General features: G+C 42.1%; 2 protein-coding genes across 5 annotated transcripts in view; both read left to right on the top strand.

Moving 5' to 3' along the window:
• rc3h2 (ring finger and CCCH-type domains 2) overlaps positions 1-15,826 on the top strand; it is a 53,043-nt gene extending 37,217 nt beyond the window's left edge. For all 3 annotated transcript variants that reach the window (XM_046369529.1, XM_046369527.1, XM_046369528.1), the window contains exons 15-19: positions 9,787-10,003; positions 10,635-10,719; positions 11,306-11,504; positions 11,899-12,023; positions 12,377-15,826. In XM_046369529.1, coding sequence (XP_046225485.1) covers positions 9,787-10,003; positions 10,635-10,719; positions 11,306-11,504; positions 11,899-12,023; positions 12,377-12,515 — 765 coding nt within the window. In that variant the 3' untranslated portion in view covers positions 12,516-15,826. The remainder of the gene's footprint in view (positions 1-9,786; positions 10,004-10,634; positions 10,720-11,305; positions 11,505-11,898; positions 12,024-12,376) is intronic.
• An 8,440-nt stretch (positions 15,827-24,266) lies between these two features.
• LOC124048586 (rab GTPase-activating protein 1) overlaps positions 24,267-24,939 on the top strand; it is a 128,841-nt gene continuing 128,168 nt past the window's right edge. For both annotated transcript variants that reach the window (XM_046369525.1, XM_046369524.1), the window contains exon 1: positions 24,267-24,419. The gene's annotated coding sequence lies outside the window, so the exon portion shown is untranslated. The remainder of the gene's footprint in view (positions 24,420-24,939) is intronic.

Raw genomic sequence — 24,939 nt, 5'->3', positions numbered from 1 at the left:
TATATCAACCACACACCCTCTAGAAACACAACTGTATATCAACTCATATATCAACCACACACCCTCTTAGAAACACAACTGTATATCAACTCATATATCAACCACACACCCTCTTAGAAACACAACTGTATATCAACTCATATATCAACCACACACCCTCTTAGAAACACAACTGTATATCAACTCATATATCAACCACACACCCTCTTAGAAACACAACTGTATATCAACTCATATATCAACCACACACCCTCTTAGAAACACAACTGTATATCAACTCATATATCAACCACACACCCTCTTAGAAACACAACTGTATATCAACTCATATATCAACCACACACCCTCTTAGAAACACAACTGTATATCAACTCATATATCAACCACACACCCTCTTAGAAACACAACTGTATATCAACTCATATATCAACCACACACCCTCTAGAAACACAACTGTATATCAACTCATATATCAACCACACACCCTCTTAGAAACACAACTGTATATCAACTCATATATATCAATCAACTCATATATCAACCACACACCCTCTTAGAAACACAACTGTATATCAACTCATATATCAACCACACACCCTCTTAGAAACACAACTGTATATCAACTCATATATCAACCACACACCCTCTTAGAAACACAACTGTATATCAACTCATATATCAACCACACACCCTCTTAGAAACACAACTATAGAAACACAACTAGAAACACAACTGTATATCAACTCATATATCAACCACACACACGCTTGTAAAAGACAAACATATATCAAATCATATATCAACCACACACCCTCTTAGAAACACAACTGTATATCAACGCATATATCAACCACACACCCTCTTAGAAACAATGCTATATATCAACTCATATATCAACCACACATCTCTTAGAAACACAACTGTATATCAACTCATATATCAACCACACATCTTCTTAGAAACACAACTGTATATCAACTCATATATCAACCACACACTCTCTTAGAATCACAACTGTATATCAACTCATATATCAACCACACACCCTCTTAGAAACACAACTGTATATCAACTCATATATCAACCACACACCCTCTTAGAAACACAACTGTATATCAAAACACAACCCTCTTAGAAACACAACTGTATATCAACTCATATATCAACCACACACCCTCTTAGAAACACAACTGTATATCAACTCATATATCAACCCACACACGCTTGAAACACAACTAAAGACAAAATATATCAAATCATATATCAACCACACACCCTCTTAGAAACACAACTGTATATCAACTCATATATCAACCACACACCCTCTTAGAAACACAACTGTATATCAACTCATATATCAACCACACACCCTCTTAGAAACACAACTGTATATCAACTCATATATCAACCACACACCCTCTTAGAAACACAACTGTATATCAACTCATATATCAACCACACACACGCTTGTAAAAGACAAACATATATCAAATCATATATCAACCACACACCCTCTTAGAAACACAACTGTATATCAACTCATATATCAACCACACACCCTCTTAGAACACAATCTATATCAACTCATATATCAACCACACACCCTCTTAGAAACACAACTGTATATCAACTCATATATCAACCACACACCCTCTTAGAAACACAACTGTATATCAACTCATATATCAACCACACACCCTCTTAGAAACACAACTGTATATCAACTCATATATCAACCACACACCCTCTTAGAAACACAACTGTATATCAACTCATATATCAACCACACACCCTCTTAGAAACACAACTGTATATCAACTCATATATCAACCACACACCCTCTGGGAAACACAACTATATATCAACTCATATATCAACCACACACCCTCTTAGAAACACAACTGTATATCAACTCATATATCAACCCTCTTAGAAACACAACTGTATATCAACTCATATATCAACCACACACCCTCTTAGAAACACAACTGTATATCAACTCATATATCAACGCTAAAAGACAAACATATATCAATCATATATCAACCACACACCCTCTTAGAAACACAACTGTATATCAACTCATATATCAACCACACACCCTCTTAGAAACAATCTATATATCAACTCATATATCAACCACACACCCTCTTAGAAACACAACTGTATATCAACTCATATATCAACCACACCCTCTTAGAAACACAACTGTATATCAATTCATATATCAACCAAACACCCTCTTAGAAACACAACTGTATATCAACTCATATATCAACCACACACCCTCTTAGAAACACAACTGTATATCAACTCATATATCAACCACACACCCTCTTAGAAACACAACTGTATATCAACTCATATATCAACCACACACCCTCTTAGAAACACAACTGTATATCAACTCATATATCAACCACACACCCTCTTAGAAACACAACTGTATATCAACTCATATATCAACCACACACCCTCTTAGAAACACAACTGTATATCAACTCATATATCAACCACACACCCTCTTAGAAACACAACTGTATATCAACTCATATATCAACCACACATCTTCTTAGAAACACAACTGTATATCAACTCATATATCAACCACACACCCTCTTAGAAACACAACTGTATATCAACTCATATATCAACCACACACCCTCTTAGAAACACAACTGTATATCAACTCATATATCAACCACACACCCTCTTAGAAACACAACTGTATATCAACTCATATATCAACCACACACCCTCTTAGAAACACAACTGTATATCAACTCATATATCAACCACACACCCTCTTAGAAACACAACTGTATATCAACTCATATATCAACCACACACCCTCTGGGAAACACAACTATATGTCAACTCATATATCAACCACACACCCTCTTAGAAACACAACTGTATATCAACTCATATATCAACCACACACCCTCTTAAAACACAAACTATATATCAACTCATATATCAACCACACACCCTCTTAGAAACACAACTGTATATCAACTCATATATCAACCACACACCCTCTTAGAAACACAACTGTATATCAACTCATATATCAACCACACACCCTCTTAGAAACACAACTGTATATCAACTCATATATCAACCACACACCCTCTGGGAAACACAACTATATGTCAACTCATATATCAACCACACACCCTCTTAGAAACACAACTGTATATCAACTCATATATCAACCACACACCCTCTTAGAAACACAACTGTATATCAACTCATATATCAACCACACACCCTCTTAGAAACACAACTGTATATCAACTCATATATCAACCACACACCCTCTTAGAAACACAACTGTATATCAACTCATATATCAACCACACACCCTCTTAGAAACACAACTGTATATCAACTCATATATCAACCACACACCCTCTTAGAAACACAACTGTATATCAACTCATATATCAACCACACACCCTCTTAGAAACACAACTGTATATCAACTCATATATCAACCACACCCTCTTAGAAACACAACTGTATATCAATTCATATATCAACCAAACACCCTCTTAGAAACACAACTGTATATCAACTCATATATCAACCACACACCCTCTTAGAAACACAACTGTATATCAACTCATATATCAACCACACACCCTCTTAGAAACACAACTGTATATCAACTCATATATCAACCACACACCCTCTGGGAAACACAACTGTATATCAACTCATATATCAACCACACACTCTCTTCACAACTGTATATCAACTCATATATCAACCACACACCCTCTTAGAAACACAACTGTATATCAACTCATATATCAACCACACACCCTCTTAGAAACACAACTGTATATCAACTCATATATCAACCACACACCCTCTTAGAAACACAACTGTATATCAACTCATATATCAACCACACACCCTCTTAGAAACACAACTGTATATCAACTCATATATCAACCACACACCCTCTTAGAAACACAACTGTATATCAACTCATATATCAACCACACACCCTCTTAGAAACACAACTGTATATCAACTCATATATCAACCACACACCCTCTTAGAAACACAACTGTATATCAACTCATATATCAACCACACACCCTCTTAGAAACACAACTGTATATCAACTCATATATCAACCACACACCCTCTTAGAAACACAACTGTATATCAACTCATATATCAACCCTCTCATATATCAACTCATATATCACACACCCTCTTAGAAACACAACTGTATATCAACTCATATATCAACCACACACCCTCTTAGAAACACAACTGTATATCAACTCATATATCAACCACACATCCTCTTAGAAACACAACTGTATATCAACTCATATATCAACCACACACTCTCTTAGAATCACAACTGTATATCAACTCATATATCAACCACACACCCTCTTAGAAACACAACTGTATATCAACTCATATATCAACCACACACCCTCTTAGAAACACAACTGTATATCAACTCATATATCAACCACACACCCTCTTAGAAACACAACTGTATATCAACTCATATATCAACCACACACCCTCTGGGAAACACAACTATATGTCAACTCATATATCAACCACACACCCTCTTAGAAACACAACTGTATATCAACTCATATATCAACCACACACCCTCTGGGAAACACAACTATATATCAACTCATATATCAACCACACACCCTCTTAGAAACACAACTGTATATCAACTCATATATCAACCACACACACGCTTGTAAAAGACAAACATATATCAAATCATATATCAACCACACACCCTCTTAGAAACACAACTGTATATCAACTCATATATCAACCACACACCCTCTTAGAAACACAACTGTATATCAACTCATATATCAACCACACACCCTCTTAGAAACACAACTGTATATCAACTCATATATCAACCACACACCCTCTGGGAAACACAACTATATGTCAACTCATATATCAACCACACACCCTCTTAGAAACACAACTGTATATCAACTCATATATCAACCACACACACGCTTGTAAAAGACAAACATATATCAAATCATATATCAACCACACACCCTCTTAGAAACACAACTGTATATCAACGCATATATCAACCACACACCCTCTTAGAAACAATGCTATATATCAACTCATATATCAACCACACATCTTCTTAGAAACACAACTGTATATCAACTCATATATCAACCACACATCTTCTTAGAAACACAACTGTATATCAACTCATATATCAACCACACACCTCTTAGAAACACAACTGTATATCAACTCATATATCAACCACACACCCTCTTAGAAACACAACTGTATATCAACTCATATATCAACCACACACCCTCTTAGAAACACAACTGTATATGAACTCATATATCAACCACACACCCTCTTAGAAACACAACTGTATATCAACTCATATATCAACCACACCCTCTTAGAAACACAACTGTATATCAACTCATATATCAACCACACACACGCTTGTAAAAGACAAACATATATCAAATCATATATCAACCACACACCCTCTTAGAAACACAACTGTATATCAACGCATATATCAACCACACACCCTCTTAGAAACACAACTGTATATCAACTCATATATCAACCACACACCCTCTTAGAAACACAACTGTATATCAACTCATATATCAACCACACACCCTCTTAGAAACACAACTGTATATCAACTCATATATCAACCACACACACGCTTGTAAAAGACAAACATATATCAAATCATATATCAACCACACACCCTCTTAGAAACACAACTGTATATCAACGCATATATCAACCACACACCCTCTTAGAGACAATACTATATATGAACTCATATATCAACCACACACCCTCTTAGAAACACAACTGTATATCAACTCATATATCAACCACACACCCTCTTAGAAACACAACTGTATATCAACTCATATATCAACCACACACCCTCTTAGAAACACAACTGTATATCAACTCATATATCAACCACACACCCTCTTAGAAACACAACTGTATATCAACTCATATATCAACCACACACCCTCTTAGAAACACAACTGTATATCAACTCATATATCAACCACACACCCTCTGGGAAACACAACTATATATCAACTCATATATCAACCACACACCCTCTTAGAAACACAACTGTATATCAACTCATATATCAACCACACACCCTCTTAGAAACACAACTGTATATCAACTCATATATCAACCACACACCCTCTTAGAAACACAACTGTATATCAACTCATATATCAACCACACACCTCTTAAAGATATATCAACTCATATATCAACCACACACCCTCTTAGAAACACAACTGTATATCAACTCATATATCAACCACACACCCTCTTAGAAACAATGCATATATCAACTCATATATCAACCACACACCCTCTTAGAAACACAACTGTATATCAACTCATATATCAACACACACACCCTCTTAGAAACACAACTGTATATCAACTCATATATCAACCACACACCCTCTTAGAAACACAACTGTATATCAACTCATATATCAAACCCTCTTAGAAACATATATCAACTCATATATCAACCACACACCCTCTTAGAAACACAACTGTATATCAACTCATATATCAACCACACACCCTCTTAGAAACACAACTGTATATCAACTCATATATCAACCACACACCCTCTTAGAAACACAACTCAACTCATATATCAACCCTCTAGAAACACAATATATCAACCACACACCCTCTTAGAAACACAACTGTATATCAACTCATATATCAACCACACACCCTCTTAGAAACACAACTGTATATCAACTCATATATCAACCACACACCCTCTTAGAAACACAACTGTATATCAACTCATATATCAACCACACACCCTCTTAGAAACACAACTGTATATCAACTCATATATCAACCACACACCCTCTTAGAAACACAACTGTATATCAACTCATATATCAACCACACACCCTCTTAGAAACACAACTGTATATCAACTCATATATCAACCACACACCCTCTTAGAAACACAACTGTATATCAACTCATATATCAACCACACACCCTCTTAGAAACACAACTGTATATCAACTCATATATCAACCACACACCCTCTTAGAAACACAACTGTATATCAACTCATATATCAACCACACACCCTCTTAGAAACACAACTGTATATCAACTCATATATCAACCACACACCCTCTTAGAAACACAACTGTATATCAACTCATATATCAACCACACACCCTCTTAGAAACACAACTGTATATCAACTCATATATCAACCACACACCCTCTTAGAAACACAACTGTATATCAACTCATATATCAACCACACACCCTCTTAGAAACACAACTGTATATCAACTCATATATCAACCACACACCCTCTTAGAAACACAACTGTATATCAACTCATATATCAACCACACACCCTCTTAGAAACACAACTGTATATCAACTCATATATCAACCACACACCCTCTTAGAAACACAACTGTATATCAACTCATATATCAACCACACACCCTCTTAGAAACACAACTGTATATCAACTCATATATCAACCACACACCCTCTTAGAAACACAACTGTATATCAACTCATATATCAACCACACACCCTCTTAGAAACACAACTGTATATCAACTCATATATCAACCACACTTAGAAACACAACTGTATATCAACTCATATATCAACCAAACCCTCTTAGAAACAACTGTATATCAACTCATATATCAACCACACACCCTCTTAGAAACACAACTGTATATCAACTCATATATCAACCACACACCCTCTTAGAAACACAACTGTATATCAACTCATATATCAAACACCCTCTTAGAAACACAACTGTATATCAACTCATATATCAACCACACACCCTCTTAGAAACACAACTGTATATCAACTCATATATCAACCACACACCCTCTTAGAAACACAACTGTATATCAACTCATATATCAACCACACACCCTCTTAGAAACACAACTGTATATCAACTCATATATCAACCACACACCCTCTTAGAAACACAACTGTATATCAACTCATATATCAACCACACACCCTCTTAGAAACACAACTGTATATCAACTCATATATATCAATCACACCCTCTTAGAAACACAACTGTATATCAACTCATATATCAACCACACACCCTCTTAGAAACACAACTGTATATCAACTCATATATCAACCACACATCCTCTTAGAAACACAACTGTATATCAACTCATATATCAACCACACACCCTCTTAGAAACACAACTGTATATCAACTCATATATCAACCACACACCCTCTTAGAAACACAACTGTATATCAACTCATATATCAACCACACACCCTCTTAGAAACACAACTGTATATCAACTCATATATCAACCACACACCCTCTTAGAAACACAACTGTATATCAACTCATATATCAACCACACACCCTCTTAGAAACACAACTGTATATCAACTCATATATCAACCACACACCCTCTTAGAAACACAACTGTATATCAACTCATATATCAACCACACACCCTCTTAGAAACACAACTGTATATCAACTCATATATCAACCACACACCTCTTAGAAACACAAACATATATCAACTCATATATCAACCACACACCCTCTTAGAAACACAACTGTATATCAACTCATATATCAACCACACACCCTCTTAGAAACACAACTGTATATCAACTCATATATCACACACACCCTCTTAGAAACAATGCTATATATCAACTCATATATCAACCACACACCCTCTTAGAAACTTAGAAACACAACTGTATACAACTCATATATCAACCCTCTTAGAAACACAACTGTATATCAACTCATATATCAACCCTCTTAGAAACACACACAACTCCTCTTAGAAACACAACTGTATATCAACTCATATATCAACCACACACCCTCTTAGAAACAATGCTATATATCAACTCATATATCAACCACACACTCTCTTAGAAACACAACTGTATATCAACGCATATATCAACCACACACCCTCTTAGAAACAATGCTATATATCAACTCATATATCAACCACACACTCTCTTAGAAACACAACTGTATATCAACGCATATATCAACCACACACTCTCTTAGAAACACAACTGTATATCAACTCATATATCAACCACACACCCTCTTAGAAACACAACTGTATATCAACTCATATATCAACCACACACCCTCTTAGAAACAATGCTATATATAATCTCCGACTCATATTAATATGCCCTAAGGAACATAAAACGGCAAACACATTTGAGTGGGTACTGTACATCATGATGACTCATTGTCTCTACATTGAAGTATGGCCTGGACAAGTAATCAAATAGATATCTCAACCTTAAAGTTGAGAGAAATAATGAATCTGCAGATTCTTATGTAATGTTCCGAGTGCAACCTCCAATGACTTCCCCAATGTAAAACGCTGTATCTTCCAGGAAGTAGAGAATGATGAATCTGTAGGTTCTTATGTAATGTCACGAGTGCAACCTCCAATGACTTCCCCATGTAAAACGCTGTATCTTCCAGGAAGTAGAGAATGATGAATCTGTAGGTTCTTATGTAATGTCACGAGTGCAACCTCCAATGACTTCCCCATGGAAAACGCTGTATCTTCCAGGAAGTAGAGAATGATGAATCTGTAGGTTCTTATGTAATGTCACGAGTGCAACCTCCAATGACTTCCCCATGTAAAACGCTGTATCTTCCAGGAAGTAGAGAATGGTGAAAGGAAACGGTGGCTCCACACATTTGAGCCGTACCGTCGTCTGAAAGACGAGGATCCCATCATCCCATTTGGAGAGGGACCCATCATCTCGAAATGGGGGGCTATCTCCCGCGCCTCCCGTACAGGGTACCACACCACTGACCCCGTCCAGGCCACAGCCTGCCAGGGAAGCAACAGCACCACCCCCGTCAACTTCAGAGGTGAGGAGGGGATAGTGGTGGCGAGGCTTTAGCTTCGCGGGTTAACACGCTGTATTCACAGGAAACCTGGGTTCAAACCTTTCGGTTACAGCAGGGGCGGAAGGGTTCTGACATGTAGAAGTCAAATGTTGCCCCTCCTTTTGGCTTCTTGTCAATTCTGCTATACCATTTGACTCGTAGTCCCTCTGGTGGTGTGTACCGGGTGGAACCGGCAGCCGCACTGAAATGACAGCAGCCGTTATGGATTAAGAAAGCTACTCCGTGTTAAAACCGTCAGTCATTTTGAATGATTATTCATTTGTCATTTCAGATAATGAATGTGGAACATTGTGGTTCGAAATAAATCTCTTCAACCTCAGAGAGGTGCAGAATTAGCTCGGGCCAGCTGCTGTGCTGGCACCGAGCAGAAACGTCTTAACGTGTGGGATTACAGTGTGAATATAAATGAAAGTTGTCTCTCATCTCCCAGGCCCTGAATGCACCCCGGCTCTCTGCAGGCTCAGTGGAGCCCGGGTTCACTGCAGTCAGCGTTCCCCTGTGATCACTTCAGCATAGTGTGAAGGGAGGAGAAATGCATTGCTATCTGTTGTTCACTGTTACTATTCTAAATCTATGCTTGTTTATATTCCAGATTATGGCCCACACATCGGTCACGGTGACTACAGGTGGAGCTCCTGTGGGTCTGACTCGTCCAGCCACTCTAGTTTCCTAGAGAGGTATAGTATAGACTCTGTACCATACTATAGTTTACTGTACTATACTACATACCATATCTTATCACCCCCGTTTCTCTCTTTCCCCTAAACAAAGGCAGGTTTTCTTTAATTTCTTTATTTTCTGGGGGGGGGGGGTTCGTTTTACTTTGATGTCCTCCTGTATGTTTGCAGCGGAGCGTTCGTTTGCTCGCCGTGACTGTGGGAGGTGTTGTTTTCAACCCTCTCCCCTCCTCTCCTCTCCTCTCCTCTCCTCTCCTCTCCTCCTCCTCCTCCTCTCATTGTGCTGCAGTCGGTTCCTTTTCTCTCTCCTTAGACTATAAATAGAGCGGTTCTCTAAGCCCTCTGCTTGTTTGCTGCCTGTTCACGTTCTGACTCTGACTTACAGTCTCTGTATTTGTGATTGGAGTGGGGAATCTAGTCCTCTGTGCTCCACAAGTCTCTCTCTTTTACTGTCAGTACATCAGCTATTTGCATCATTTCACTCAGAATGCACATGAAATAACATTACAGTATAAAGGCACTGTTTCACCGTCACTTTGAATATCTGAAGCAGCACATACAGTGAAGATTTCCTGTGTGTCCACAGTGAGCAGCTGGGAGTGTGTGAGCTTTCTGCCCGTGACCGGTCCTTCGGCAGTGGAGAGAAGGATGGTGCAGGAGGCCTGCTGCAGACTGACTACTGTAAGGACATGACAGAGAGCGAACCGGACAGAGATATTGAGCTGGAGCTGTCTGTACTAGACATGGAGGACATTGACCTGCAGGACAACAGTCAACAATCGGAGGTGCAGGGACGTCGTTATGGCTGCGTTTAAACACAGGCATTCCAATTCTGATATTTTTTTCCCACTAGTTGGTCTTTTGACCAATCACATCATATATTTTCACGTCAGATCTTTTTCAGAGCTGATCGCATTGGTCAAGAGACAAAGTACAGACAGAATTGGGCTGCCTGTGTAAACACAGCCAATATCCTCTTAATGTGTCTTAATTAATTGATTGATTTATTGATTGGTTGGTTGATTGGTTGATTCATAATTTGTCTATGTCCTCCTAAAGGAGGATCTGTGTGGGAACTGTAATGTGGTGCAATGGTACAGCGTGGGCTTGAGTGATGTCATCTCTGTGTGACTGTTTTTCTACGACATCACTGACTGACTTCTTATCCGGATGTCCTAGGAGTCCCTTGAGCTAAGGGACCCCCACCTCCTCACCCCTCCCAGCAGTGAACCCCAGAGGAGCCAGACGGACAAGCTGCCCGCTGACAAGATGGAGGCTCACCTGATGAAGAAGATGGCCTTCAGGTGAGCTGGGTCAACTACTATCCTCGCCTCAACCAGTGTCTGGCAACACGAGGCTAGTAAACACTAAAACACACCAGTAGCAAAGGATGAATATTGATGTGGTCCTTACCTCGTCTAGGACAATCAATTCAATTCAATCAACTTCATTTATCCCCAAGGGGCAATTCTTTTTGGCATGCATGGTCATAACGTGGTCATACACACATCACGTACACTTGGGTGAGAAAACCTGACCTAGAATAAACATGTGCTCCCTGTATTGCAGCTTCTCTGTTACTGTCAAGGAATATAAAATAGATCTCTTCTATTTCTTGTTCACTGATCGGAGCCCCTTCTGTACCTCTGTGTTCCAGGAAGTCTCTCTCCCCTGGAGGTCTGGGCTCGGGAGGCCTCAGTGTGGGGAAGCTGATGATGAGAACCGGCCCTCCAAGGCTTGGGGACATGGGCCCTCGCCCCAACACAGGCCCTGAGATGCTGCTCAACGGCAGTTGAGAGGGCAGAGACACCCCACCGCTACAAAGCTCCTAGAGCTGCTGTCACAGTAACATCTTAGGGTCGTATAGGCCTGTATCCCCAGACACTGATCAGGTCCCCCCCCCCTCCCCCCCTAATATCACTAGTAAAAAAGGGTACATGCTGTACAGTATGCTCCTTTAGACGACAGCGAGTGTCGTTATCGGACTTGACAAAGAGAGACTTCTGGTTGAGACACAAACACCAATAGGCTTCATCGTATTTCCTCTTTTCTCAAGGTTTTCAATCAATCGGTTTCTTTTTTTGTTCTTGGTTTTGATCATATGCTTGTGTGACCTGCTCGCTCTCCAATGCCTTCAGGGATGGTGATGATGGTGTTTAAAACGCTTCATATGGCATCCGGTAGTCTTCTATTCATTAGTTCTACAAGGTTCACACGGCGACGAAGGTGCTCGGCACTATCGGGTGTGAAGGCTATCGGTATCTGTTGATATCGGATGATAACAATAACAATACAATACTATGTATCTGTCGTCTTAGGAACGATATTTGCATGTCGATAATGCCAAGTATTTACTTTCAAAAGGGGAGTGCTAATTGAACAGGGTTCATAGGTCATGAAAGATGTTAAAAAAAAGAAAGGAACTTTAAAAAAGAAAGGAACAGGAAGACTGTGTTACCCTGTGTGCAGTTGGTCTCCAGCATTTCATAGGACGAGATTCAAGATGATGACGATCAGTCAGATATCTCACCGGTGTCACCGCAGTCACGTGTGTGCACAATTGTGGCCTTTCTTTCTTTCCTAGTGGTTTGTAAAATATCCCCTTATATTTAGGCCTAGCCATCGGGTGAATTAGTGGAAAACGCCAAGAGGTCCAACATGCATCAGCAATCCTAAATATGATCGACAGATGCCGGCGTCATGTATGGCTATAGTCTGAGCAGCTGCATCCAGTGATTGAATCGTACTTATCTACTGTACTGTATATGAAATAATACATCATACTGACATTTATCTGTGCCCTGGAATCTCATGACATATCAGCTCTTTTTTAGTTCTGTGCATCAAACTCATAACCTGAGTTTACTATAACAGAGGATCAGCAAGTCACCAAGGGGAATCTAGTGTTCCTTCATGCTGCCTTTGTTTTGTCTCTGCTCTAACTTTTTACAAAATGTGTTTCGTTGTTGTTTTCTTTGAAGCATTGCTAACTTCCGTGAAGTTGTTCGTCGAAATATTTTGTATCAGGATCTCTGTTTTGTTTTGTTTTTTTGGTTGTCGTTTGTTTTATTTTATTTTTAAGAAATGAAACCAATTCATCAGTCTGTCTCTATGCTCGTGTTTCGATCAGGGTTTTTTCCTGCTGGCCGTCGGTCAAACCGATACAGCCCGTCCTTGTTTTGTGATCGCTATAATTGTTCATGCATTGGCCTAAAAGGGTCAGTGTTATTTTACTGCAGTTCTGTGCACTGAACGTTCTGTTTGCTGTCTTCTCCTGCCTGTAGGGGTGAAGAGATTTGGGTGACGCTAAGTGTTACAGCACTTAGGAAAACTCTCCTATTTATAATAGGGTTTATTTTTTTACGGTCTGAAAGGAGGCAGACAGGCCTAGTGAGTGAGACACACCTTGACCAGTGCTTCCTGACCCTTAAGGACTGCCCTACAGACATACAGTATATTCCCTCTCTCACAAGGACTGTCGGCGGTCAATACTTAAGCCTCCTGTAAGCATTACCTCGCCCAATATAGTTCTCTTGTTTGTTCCCTCTTCCTGTGTTAAGACTTTGACTCAAGACGTCTTCTTAGTGCCATGTTATGCACAATCAATCACTTGAGTTCCTAATCGTCTCCACGAGGCCCTTTGGTGGGCACACATCGGAGGTCTGGCCCTAAAGGAGACGTGGGCAGCGGTGTCTCTTAAGGTTTAGAACTGGTCAAGCTGACGGGGCCGTATGGTGTTGTGATGACAGGCTGCTCTGCCTCCTGTAGTTCAGGTTTGTTCCAGCAGGGAGTACTAGAGCCCAGTCTCTGCAGCCCTCAGGGAGGAGTTCTATAGCTAAGCTACTGATCTGATCGCATCTTCAGCACTGAATATTATGGGTGATGAGCGCAAGTATTCACATGAATAATCTTGTTTAGTGTAACTTTTCACCACATAAATGTGTTCAAGGAGTGATTTATCATTTTTGCTATGATCTTTATTTTCTTTGTTTTTTATTCAATTCCAATATTTGTATTATAAACCTGGTGGGAAGGGGTTGGGTACAATAAGAACATTATTTGGAGTTATGTAGATAGAATGAATCCCCTGTGTGTTCCAGTGCCTGTCTAATGAAGCACTGGTGTAAGGATCTGATCGTACCACACTTCCCACCCCATCACTGCCAGATGTTCTTACTACCCACTATTCAGCCAGTGTAACCCTACACCCCCAGGCCATGCATGCTAGTCCCTCTTGTTGTTATGGCGAAGGAGGAATGATTCTGTAGTTGTGATACAACACACCCAGCGCTGTAAGTGTTCTTCACATGCCCACTGTGTGGCCACGCCAAGTATTGTAGTCTGCCTGCAGCATTTTACTGTTTACCGCTTTTGAAATGCTTTATTATTGATTATGATCAATGTATTATTATTATTACTTACTTACTACCATCATTGGTTGTGTTGTAGTATTTTTCTCTGGATGTAGTATTTTTTTTGCCTCAGTAGAATTTTGAAAATTTGCTGAATAGTTAACAAAATGAGCAGAGAATGGTTTCGTGTAAAGCCGGGAAACATTTGCCTATTTGTTAATTGTGTAACTATGATGGAACTGATGTTTGAATATCTATGTCTGTATTTGACATTTTCTTTTGCAAATCTATTGTTCAATTGAAACTGAAATGAAAGTCAAGATGGTCCATCGTTATTTTATACAGGTGGCACCATCGTTAGATGGACTTGCTGCTCATTTACAACAACATGTGATCAGATTTCCCACAAATATTGTTTTAGAGGGACAAATAAATGTTCAGAAAGAGGGAACTCTTCAGACAACCTAAAAATGTCCACGTACATGAAGAATATGTATTCCATTTATTTCATTTGAAATATCACTTTGTGAAAGGTTTTCTTTCGCTTATCTAATGGCATTGCAAGGCAGGGTTTAGTTTGATCTGCTGTACATACAGTATGTGTTCAGATGTGACCAGCCAACTGCCTGACTTGTTGATTCTCTTTGTTTCCTGTTTGCTCTTTCACTGACAGCGTGGCCAAGCAGAATCCTCTGATACTATCTGGATGAATCAGTATTACCTGTGAAATCAGAGGGAGATTTCAGTACCTGAAACATTGCATGCTAAAATAAATGAAAAAACAAAAAACAAATAATGTGACTGTTTCCTGTTTCAACTGATTTGGGATCAACATCAAGTGCAAGTGTGAATGACGCCGTGTCTCCATCTTGCGGTCTTTGGTGGGCTGTGACCAGAGCCATATGGTGATATACACCATGTCTAAATATAGTGGGCTGTGACCAGAGCCATATGGTGATATACACCATGTCTAAATATAGTGGGCTGTGACCAGAGCCATATGGTGATATACACCATGTCTAAATATAGTGGGCTGTGACCAGAGCCATATGGTGATATACACCATGTCTAAATATAGTGGGCTGTGACTACTCAGTTTCATGTGCTGCAGTTACCTAATACCTATCCAACTCACTTTCCCTCCAGGCCTAGTTAAACAGAATATGTCAGAGGTAGATATAAACTTTTCAGACATAACATTTCACACTATTTAGTCCAGGAACATGATAAAACGAGCCTTGACGTTTTGGTGTTGCCCAACCTGCCACACCCTGATCTGTTTCACCTGTCTTTGTGCTTGTCTCCACCCCCCTCCAGGTGTCGCCCATCTTCCCGAGTTGTTTATCTGTTGCCAGTTCGTCTTGTCTCGTCAAGCCGACCAGCTTGTTTTTCCTTACTCTTGTTTTTCGCGTCCCTGTTTGTCTAGTCCTCCCAGTTCCGACCTATTCTGCCCGCCTTGACCCTGAGCCCGCCTGCCATACCATTCTGCCTGCCCTGACCTCGAGCCTGCCTGTCGTCCTGTACCCATCTGACTCTGACCTGGTTTATGAACTTCTGCCTGTCCTCGACCTGCCTCTTGGCTGCCCCTTGTCTATTATTAAATATCAGAGACTCGAGCCATCTGCCTCCTGTGTTTGCATAGTACGAACTGGCCATGCCTGATAGTACGAACTGGCCATGCCTGACCCAGCTGACTCAGCCCAGCTCCACAATGCTGTCTCCCAGCAAGGAGCCACCATTGGAAGACACGAGGAGTTACTGCAATGCCTTATGGAGGGACTCCATACCCTGGCAGAACGCCATGACCAGGCGTTCGATACATTGCTGGAGCAATTCTGCGGATTTCCCTACTAGGCAGCGGGCCACAACAGTAATCCCCCAGACTCTCAGCAACCCTGCCACCAGCGGTGTTTCTTCCCAGCCTACCACAGGGTCCCGAGAACCCCGCTTGCCTCCTCCCAGAGCTACGCTGGAGATTCTGGAAACTGCCGTGCCTTTCTACCTCCCTCATCTTCGTTCCGCAACCTTCTTCGTTCCCCTCGGACCGCTCGAAGATAGCGTACCTCATAACGCTGATGTCCCGAGGGGGGGGGGGTGGAACTCGTCTGGGCTATGGCGGTGTGGGGGCTACAGTCCGCCATCTGCCTCAGTCTGGAGGAGTTGGTGGAAGGTGTTTAATTCTCCGTTGTACGGGAGAGAGGCTGCTTAAACTGCTCCAGCTATGTCAAGACTCCCATAGTGTGACAGACTACACAGACTACACAGTGGATTTTCGCACGTTGGTGGCTGAGAGTGCCTGGAACCCGGAAGCATTGTTCTACATGTTCCTTCACAGATTATCGGAGGTGATCAAAGATGAGCCCACAGCCCAGGAGCTGCCCATGGACCTTGACTCCCTCATAACCTTGACGGCTCGATGGCTGGCTACGACAACGTAGGAGGGAGAGGGAATCTGTGCCCTGTTGCCCTAGCTCGCCCTCGATGGCTGGCTACGACAACGTAGGAGGGAGAGGGAATCTGTGCCCTGTTGCCCTAGCTCGCCCTCGATGGCTGGCTACGACAACGTAGGAGGGAGAGGGAATCTGTGCCCTGTTGCCCTAGCTCGCCCTCGATTCCCACCTCGCCACGATTCCCACCTCGCCCTCGATCCCCACGAGACCCGAAGTCTATATGTCCGAGGGAACCCGAGTTCTTTCGGAAATCACAGGGTTGCCGACTCGCCTCCTTTGGAGCCCATGCAACTGGGCACGGCTAGATTGTATCCGACTTAACACCCAGAGCAGTCTATATTGTGAAGCTACGGCACCTTTCTTAGCTACCTGCCCATTAAAAAGCCAAGCTCATCAAGTAGGTATGAGTACGCTGGTGAGCCGTACTTGAAGTTTCCCATCCTCCATTGCTCGTACCCCTCTCCATACTACCCTGTTGTGGGGTGACCAGTCCAAATCTCTCCGGGTGCTCATTGACTCTGGGGCCAATGAGAGCTTTATGGACGCTACCCTGGTATTGGAGCTGGGAATCCATTCCCATGGACGCTAGAGCATTGGATGGGCTTTCTATTGGCAGAGTCACCCACACTACGTTTCCCATGAACCTGAGAGTGTTGGGCAATGACAGGGAGAGTATGCAGTTCTTGCCGATTGAATCCCCTCATGCAATCGTGGTTTTGGGGTTCTCCCTGCTCCAGGAGAATCCTCTGATCAACTGGGCTACTGGTTCTATCCTGGATTGGAGCCCATTTTGTCATGTGCATTGCCTGAAGTCGGCGCTGCCTGCCCCGGGACGTCTTGCTGTGGGCTTGGGAGAAGCACCAAACCTCTCCACCATTCCTGCAGAATACCAGGACCTCCGGGAGGTTTTCAGCCAGGCCTGTGCCATCTCGCTTTGGCTCTATGACTGCGTCATCGACCTTCTCCTCGGGCACTACACCTCCACAGGGGTGACTTTATTCCCTGTCTGGTCCGGAGACTAAAGCGATGAAAGGGTATATTGAGGACTCTCTTACTGCTGGGCTGGAAAACTGCTGGAGTGGAAAACTGCCTTTAACACGGCTAGAGGGCACTACGAGTACCTGTTGATGTTGTTCAGACTGACCAACGCTCCCGCAGTGTTCTAGGCCTTGGTCAATGATGTGCTCCGAGACATGTTGAACCGATTTGTGTTTGTCTACCTTGATGACATCCTCTATTCCCGGTCAGCTCAAGAGCATGTCCGACAGGTCCTCCAGCGTCTCCTGGAGAACCAGCTGTTCATGATGACGGAGAAGTGGGAGTTCCATCGCACCACCATCTCCTTCCTAGGATACGTCACTGCAGGGAATATTCAGATGGACCCTGACAAAGTGAGAGTGGTGGTGGATTGGCCTCAACCCACATCCAGAGTGCAGCTGCAGCGTTTCCTGGGGTTTTCCAATTTCTACCGTTGTTTCATCCAGGGTTAAAGCACCCTTGCTCCCCCCTCTCTGCACTCACCTCTCCCAAGGTGCTGTTCATATGGTCTCCAGCAACTGACCAGGCATTCTCTGACCTCCAGCAGCAATTCACTACAGCCCCCATCTTAATCCATCCGGACCCGTCCCGTCAGTTTGTGTTGGAGTCTCTGCCCAGGACCAGAAGCTGCATCCCTGCGCCTTCTTTTCCTATCGCCTTCACCCCGCTAAGAGGAACTACGATGTGGGAAATGTAGAATTACTCGCTGTCAAGATGGCATTGGAGGAGTGGAGGCACTGGTTAGAAGGAGCGAAACAGCCATTTTTGGTGTGGACGGACCATAAGAACCTGTAAAATCTCTGCACCACCAAGCTCCTCAACTCCAGGCAGGCGACATGGGCCCTGTTATTCACTCGCTTCCATTTCACTATTTCCTACAGCCCGGGGTCCAAGAATGTGAAGCCTGACGAGCTCTCACATCTGTACAGCCCGCTACTACACCCTCGAGCCCTGAGACCATCCTCCCTACTTCCTGTCTAGCCGCTGCTATTGTCTGGGGAGGGGGGAGGGAGCATGCTCCATGCTCCTGTTCTGGAATGGGTACATTCCTCGAAACTCACCTGTCACCCTGGCTCCCGTCGAACCTTGGATTTCATCCGGCAGCATTTTTGGTGGCCCACCACGGTTCCTGATGTCTCTGCATTCATTGTCGCCTGTACTGTGTGTGTGCAGAAGAAGACTCCGTGGCAACTCCGGCTGGCCTTCTTCAACCACTTCCTGTCCCTCACCGCTCCTGGTCCCATCTATCTTTGACTTCGTCACGGGCCTCCCACCATCTGATGGCAACACCACTATCCTTACGGTGGTGGACCGGTTTTCCAAAGCCGCCCATTTTATTCCCCTTCCTAAGTTGCCCTCGTCTAAGGAGATGGCCATGCTCATGGTGCAGCACGTCTTCCGGATCCATGGACTGCCGGTCAACATGGTCTCCGATTGCGGTAACTATTATCCATCTTGCACTAGAGTTCCATTACTAAACACCCCAGTCGAGTTCACAAACAACTCAACATATCCGGTTGAATTTGTTAACCCCACGCTCAGTCACAATTCTGTGTTCAGAAAAATGTGAACAGTTCTCTCCCAAGAGAGAGAGAGAAACAAAATCATCCTCTCCTCATCCTCTCCGCCCGCATTAAGTGACAACGTAGCCCCCTTACAGACCACAGTAATAAAAGAGAGGGAGAAATTAAGTAAATAAAATCAATAGCCCAGCCTACAAATACATCCCCCAAAGGACATAGGCCTAATCGTTTGGACTAAATAAAACAGGAATGAGGCAGCAAATCCCTAAGATGGATCTATAGGATAAGTTGTTTGTTATTAATAAAACTAAATATCAACAGGATAAGGCGGTCATAACCATAGGCATAAAATGGACACACTGAGCCTCTCGTTAGGTCTGAAGATGTGCCGTAATCGACAGGCTATCAATGGTGAAGGCCTATGTGAAAATTATAGGCCCAATATAAATTGACAGTATCCGATCACTTTGTCTGCCAATTAGCCTATGTGTTCTACATACAAGATAACAGGCTGTAAATTGTTAATGTTCTCACTTGACATAAAAGGGGAAATGAAAGTAGGCTAAACATTAGTAGGTTTCGGCTATGCTTCTCTCAGCTAAAATAAAATAAATATAAAATAGATGGCTATAATGACATTTAGCAGGGCTGGTGGGTCATTGGATGGCGGCCGTATGTTGTCTTACCTCCATTAGTAATAACAGTAATCGCTTTTAGTTATTGGTCCATTTCTCAGTAACCAGGATTGTCCTTCAAAAAACGTTTTGTCTCTTCGGGAGTTTTGAAGTGTTGCAGGGCTCCTTGGTGAAGAATCCTGGGCTCGTTTGGATATTTGAATCCCCTGATGATGCCGCGGTCAGTTAAGTGTTTCTTCACCTCGTCAAACTCTCGGCACTTTCGACATATTCCAGCTGACAAGTCCTGGTGTAAAGTGAGTTTGGCATTTCCCACTGTAATGGTGTTGATTTTCGCCGACTGTAGGACTCGTTCCCTTGTCGGTGAATCTCAAGAAACGTATGGTGATTTGACGCGGTGGTTGTCTAGCTGATGGTGAGGACCTCAGTGCTCGGTGAGCTCTCTCAAGTTCTATGGGCCTATTTGTGGACAGCTGGGGCCACTCTGGGAGTTTGTCTTGCAGGTAGCGGATCATTGGCATGTTTCTCTCTTCTTTTTTGGCCTGGTTTAATAGAGCACTGTTATTCCTTTGCCCCCTATTTGCCAGGTCTTCTGTTTTCTCTTCCAGATGCTCTATTTTCTTTTTAGCAGATGCTATTGTTTCCATGGGGTCTGGCTGTGAGTTTTCCATGAATAGGATTCGGCGCTCTGCCTCATCCAGGCGCACCGCGTTGATGGTTATCTTGTTGTTGATGTCAGGCAAGGAATTTTCCAGGGTTGTCACCTTGCCCCCTATCGCATTGAGCTGAGAATGAATGCCATCTAGTTTGCTGTTGAGCTCTGTACGCTGGGATCTCAGCTCAGAAAGGATGTCTTCGACAGAGGACGAGGTTGGTAGTTGTTGGGCCTCTAGTTAATGGCGCTAACTTTTTCTGAAGCTAGCTGTTTCTTGGAGGCTTTTTCCACGACTATTGGTTGAATCCCAGTAAAAAAGTCATATGTAAATGTCACCTGTTGTAGCCGCCATTACTTTTTTGACTAAAGCTAACTTGAAGTGGAGGTAAGATTAAGAATTGGAAATGACATGTGCGGAGCTCTCAGTTCAAACTCGTTCAAGGGTCACGTGATTCCCAAGGTAACCTGTCTAAATTACTATCTCCCCGTAGCACTCACATCTGTTGCCATGAAGTGAAAGGCTGGTCATGGCTCACATGGCTCACATCAACACCATAATCCCAGACACCCTGGACCCACTCCAATTTGCATAACACCTCAACAGATCCACAGATGACACAATTTCTATTGCACTCCACACTGCCCTTTGCCAGTTGGACAAAAGGAACTCTTAAATGAGAATGTTGTTCATTGACTGCAGCTCAGCGTTCAACACCATAGTGCCCTCAAAGCTCATCACTAAGCTAAGGAACCTGGGACTGAACACTTCCCTCTGTATCTGGATCCTGGACTTCATGATGGGAAGCCCCCAGGTGGTGAAGGTAGGCATCATCACATCCGCCATGCTGACCCTCAACATGGGGCCCCTCAGGGGTGTGTGCTAAGTCCCCTCTTGTACTCCCTGTTCACCCACAACTTCTTGGCCGCCCATGACTCCAACACCATCATTCGGTTTGCTGCCAACATGGCAGTGGTAGGCCTGATCAATGATGATAATGCAGTGGTTTAAAGTACATAAGTTAAAATCCTTTAAAGTACTACTCAGTTTTTTGGGGTATCTGTACATTACTATTTATATTTTTGACAACTTTTACTTTTAAAATGTACTTTTTACTCCATACATTTTCCCTGAAATCCAAAAGTGCTCGTGACATTTTGAATGCTTAGCAGGACAGGAAAATGGTTCAATTCACAAACTTATCAAGAGAACATCCCTGGTCATCCCTACTGTCTCTGATCTGGCGGAGACATGGAGACATGGTGCCGTCTGGTTTGCTTAATATAAGGAATTTGAATGAAAGGAATTTTATTTATACTTTTACTTTAACTTTTGATACTAAAGTATATTTTAGCAATTACATTTACTTTTGATACTTAAGTATATTTAAAACCAAATACTTTTAGACTTTTACTCAAGTAGTATTTTACTGGGTGACTTTCACTTTTACTTGAGTCATTTTCTATTAAGGTATCTTTACTCAACTATGTCAATTGTGTACTTTTTTTTTCACCACTGCAACAATGAGACAGTCTATAGGGAGGTCAGAGACATGGTAGTGTAGTGCCAGGACAACAACCTCTTCCTCAATGTCAGCAAGATACAGGAGCTGATCGTGGACTACAGGAAACGAAGGGGCTATTGTGGAGTGGGTTTGAGAGCTACAAGTTCCTTGCCTCCCACGTCACTGAGGCTTTATCATGGTCCAAACACACCAACACAGTCGTGAAGAAGGCACGACAAAGCCTCTTCCCCCTCAGAAGGCTGAAAAGATTTGGCATGTGCCCTGAGATCTCCAAAAAAGTTCTACAGCTCCACTATTTAGAGCATCTTGACTGGCTGCATCACCACTTGGTATGGCAACTGCTTGGCATTCGACCGCAAGGTGCTGCAGAGGGTAGTGCCTATGGGCTAGTACATTACTGGGGCCAAACTCCCTGCCATCCAGGATCTCTATATCAGGCGGTGTCAGAGGAAGTCCCTAAAAATGGTCAAAGACTCCAGCCACCCAAGTTATAGACTGTTTTCTCTGCTACTGCATGGCAAGCGGTACCAATGCACCAAGTCTGGAACCAACAGGACCCTGAACAGCTTAAACCCCCAAGCCATAAGACTGCTAAATAGTTACGTAAATAGTTAACTTACTGTTACTGTTTACTATCTGTCACTTTATTCCTAGTTATATCTACCTCAATTACCTCGTACCCCTGCACATCGACTCGGTATTGGTACCCCTTGTATGTAGCCAAGTTACACAAGTTACCAATTTGTAAGTCGCTCTGGATAAGAGCGTCTGCTAAATGACTTAAATGCAAATGTAAATCATTACACATATCTATTATTACTTTTATTATTATGTGTTTCACTTTTCTATTATTTCTCTATTTTCTTTCTCTCTGTATTGCTGGGATAGGGCCCATAAGTAAGCATTTCACTGTTGTTTACGAAGCATGTGACTAATACAATGTTGTTTTATTTGACTATAATTTTGCATCCTGTTTTACACTTCTGCAAAAATATTTATTATATTCTACTGAACCATTTACTTTATGTTGGTATTATTTTATTGATTTATATGTTGTATTATTTCTTATTGTTGATGCATTGTCGAGAAGAAACCTGCAAGTAAGCATTTCGTTGGACGGTGTATATATACACCATGTGTATCCTGTTCATACAACTAATAAAAACTTGAACCTTGATGACTGAATCATATGCAGAATATGTTTATCTGTCACTTATTTGACACTTCATTCGATTTTTATCCGACATTGTCTCTCAATTTTTTTCATATAGTCTTGTTTGATTATTTTGCAAAGATACACTTTGAAATGTAATACTGGTCTGGATGACAATAACCAGATAGGTCTCAGGGAGAGCTTTTCCTGAAACACTCGAAGTAGGTGTGTTGTACTGCGCATGCGCCAAAGGCACTAGGTTTTTTGCGTTGTGTTTACAGCCCTCAATGCTGTTGCAGATGTAGCTAGCTTCCTAGCTAGCGCAACGTTATGGTAACCGTCTTTGGAATAACACACAATTGTCGAAACAGGTAAGATATTCGACACGTATATGCATGTCTGTGTTTAAATAAGCTGAGTGTCTCCTCTGAACAGGACACTTTTAGCCTGGAGATATTTTGAAGTGCTGTTAAATAGCTGGCTACTGTAACTAAGCCAACATTAGCTCAGTGGGCTGCCGAACGTTCAAGGTTTGTGCATCACTTTGAAGGCCGAGCGGTTTCGCTGACGGTTTTATGTCCGAACTAGACAGTAACGTTAGCTAGTGTTCCTCCAACTAGTGTTATGGCAAATGAACATTTCTGCATGAACTCGGGGCATCACGAAGTTGGTTGGAGAAAGCAGAGTTATGTAGCTAGCTAGGCTAGCGGGTGTAACGTAACGAGGTAGTGCTTTCGCTGCTTGCTTTTCTCGGTATCTAACTACAGTAGCAATCTAACATTAGCGAGCTAGTTAGCTCGACCCGGTCCCAGCCAGCTACCGTTTCTTGTACTCAACCGTGTGTCAACTGGAAATGCATTTGTTTGCAGAAACAACTACCGCTCTATCGTA

This window comes from Oncorhynchus gorbuscha, linkage group LG11 (genome assembly GCF_021184085.1).
Source record: "Oncorhynchus gorbuscha isolate QuinsamMale2020 ecotype Even-year linkage group LG11, OgorEven_v1.0, whole genome shotgun sequence".
Lineage (NCBI taxonomy): Eukaryota > Metazoa > Chordata > Actinopteri > Salmoniformes > Salmonidae > Oncorhynchus > Oncorhynchus gorbuscha.
The sequence above is the reverse complement of the archived record's forward strand: the minus strand, read 5'-3'. Positions and strand labels throughout refer to the sequence as shown.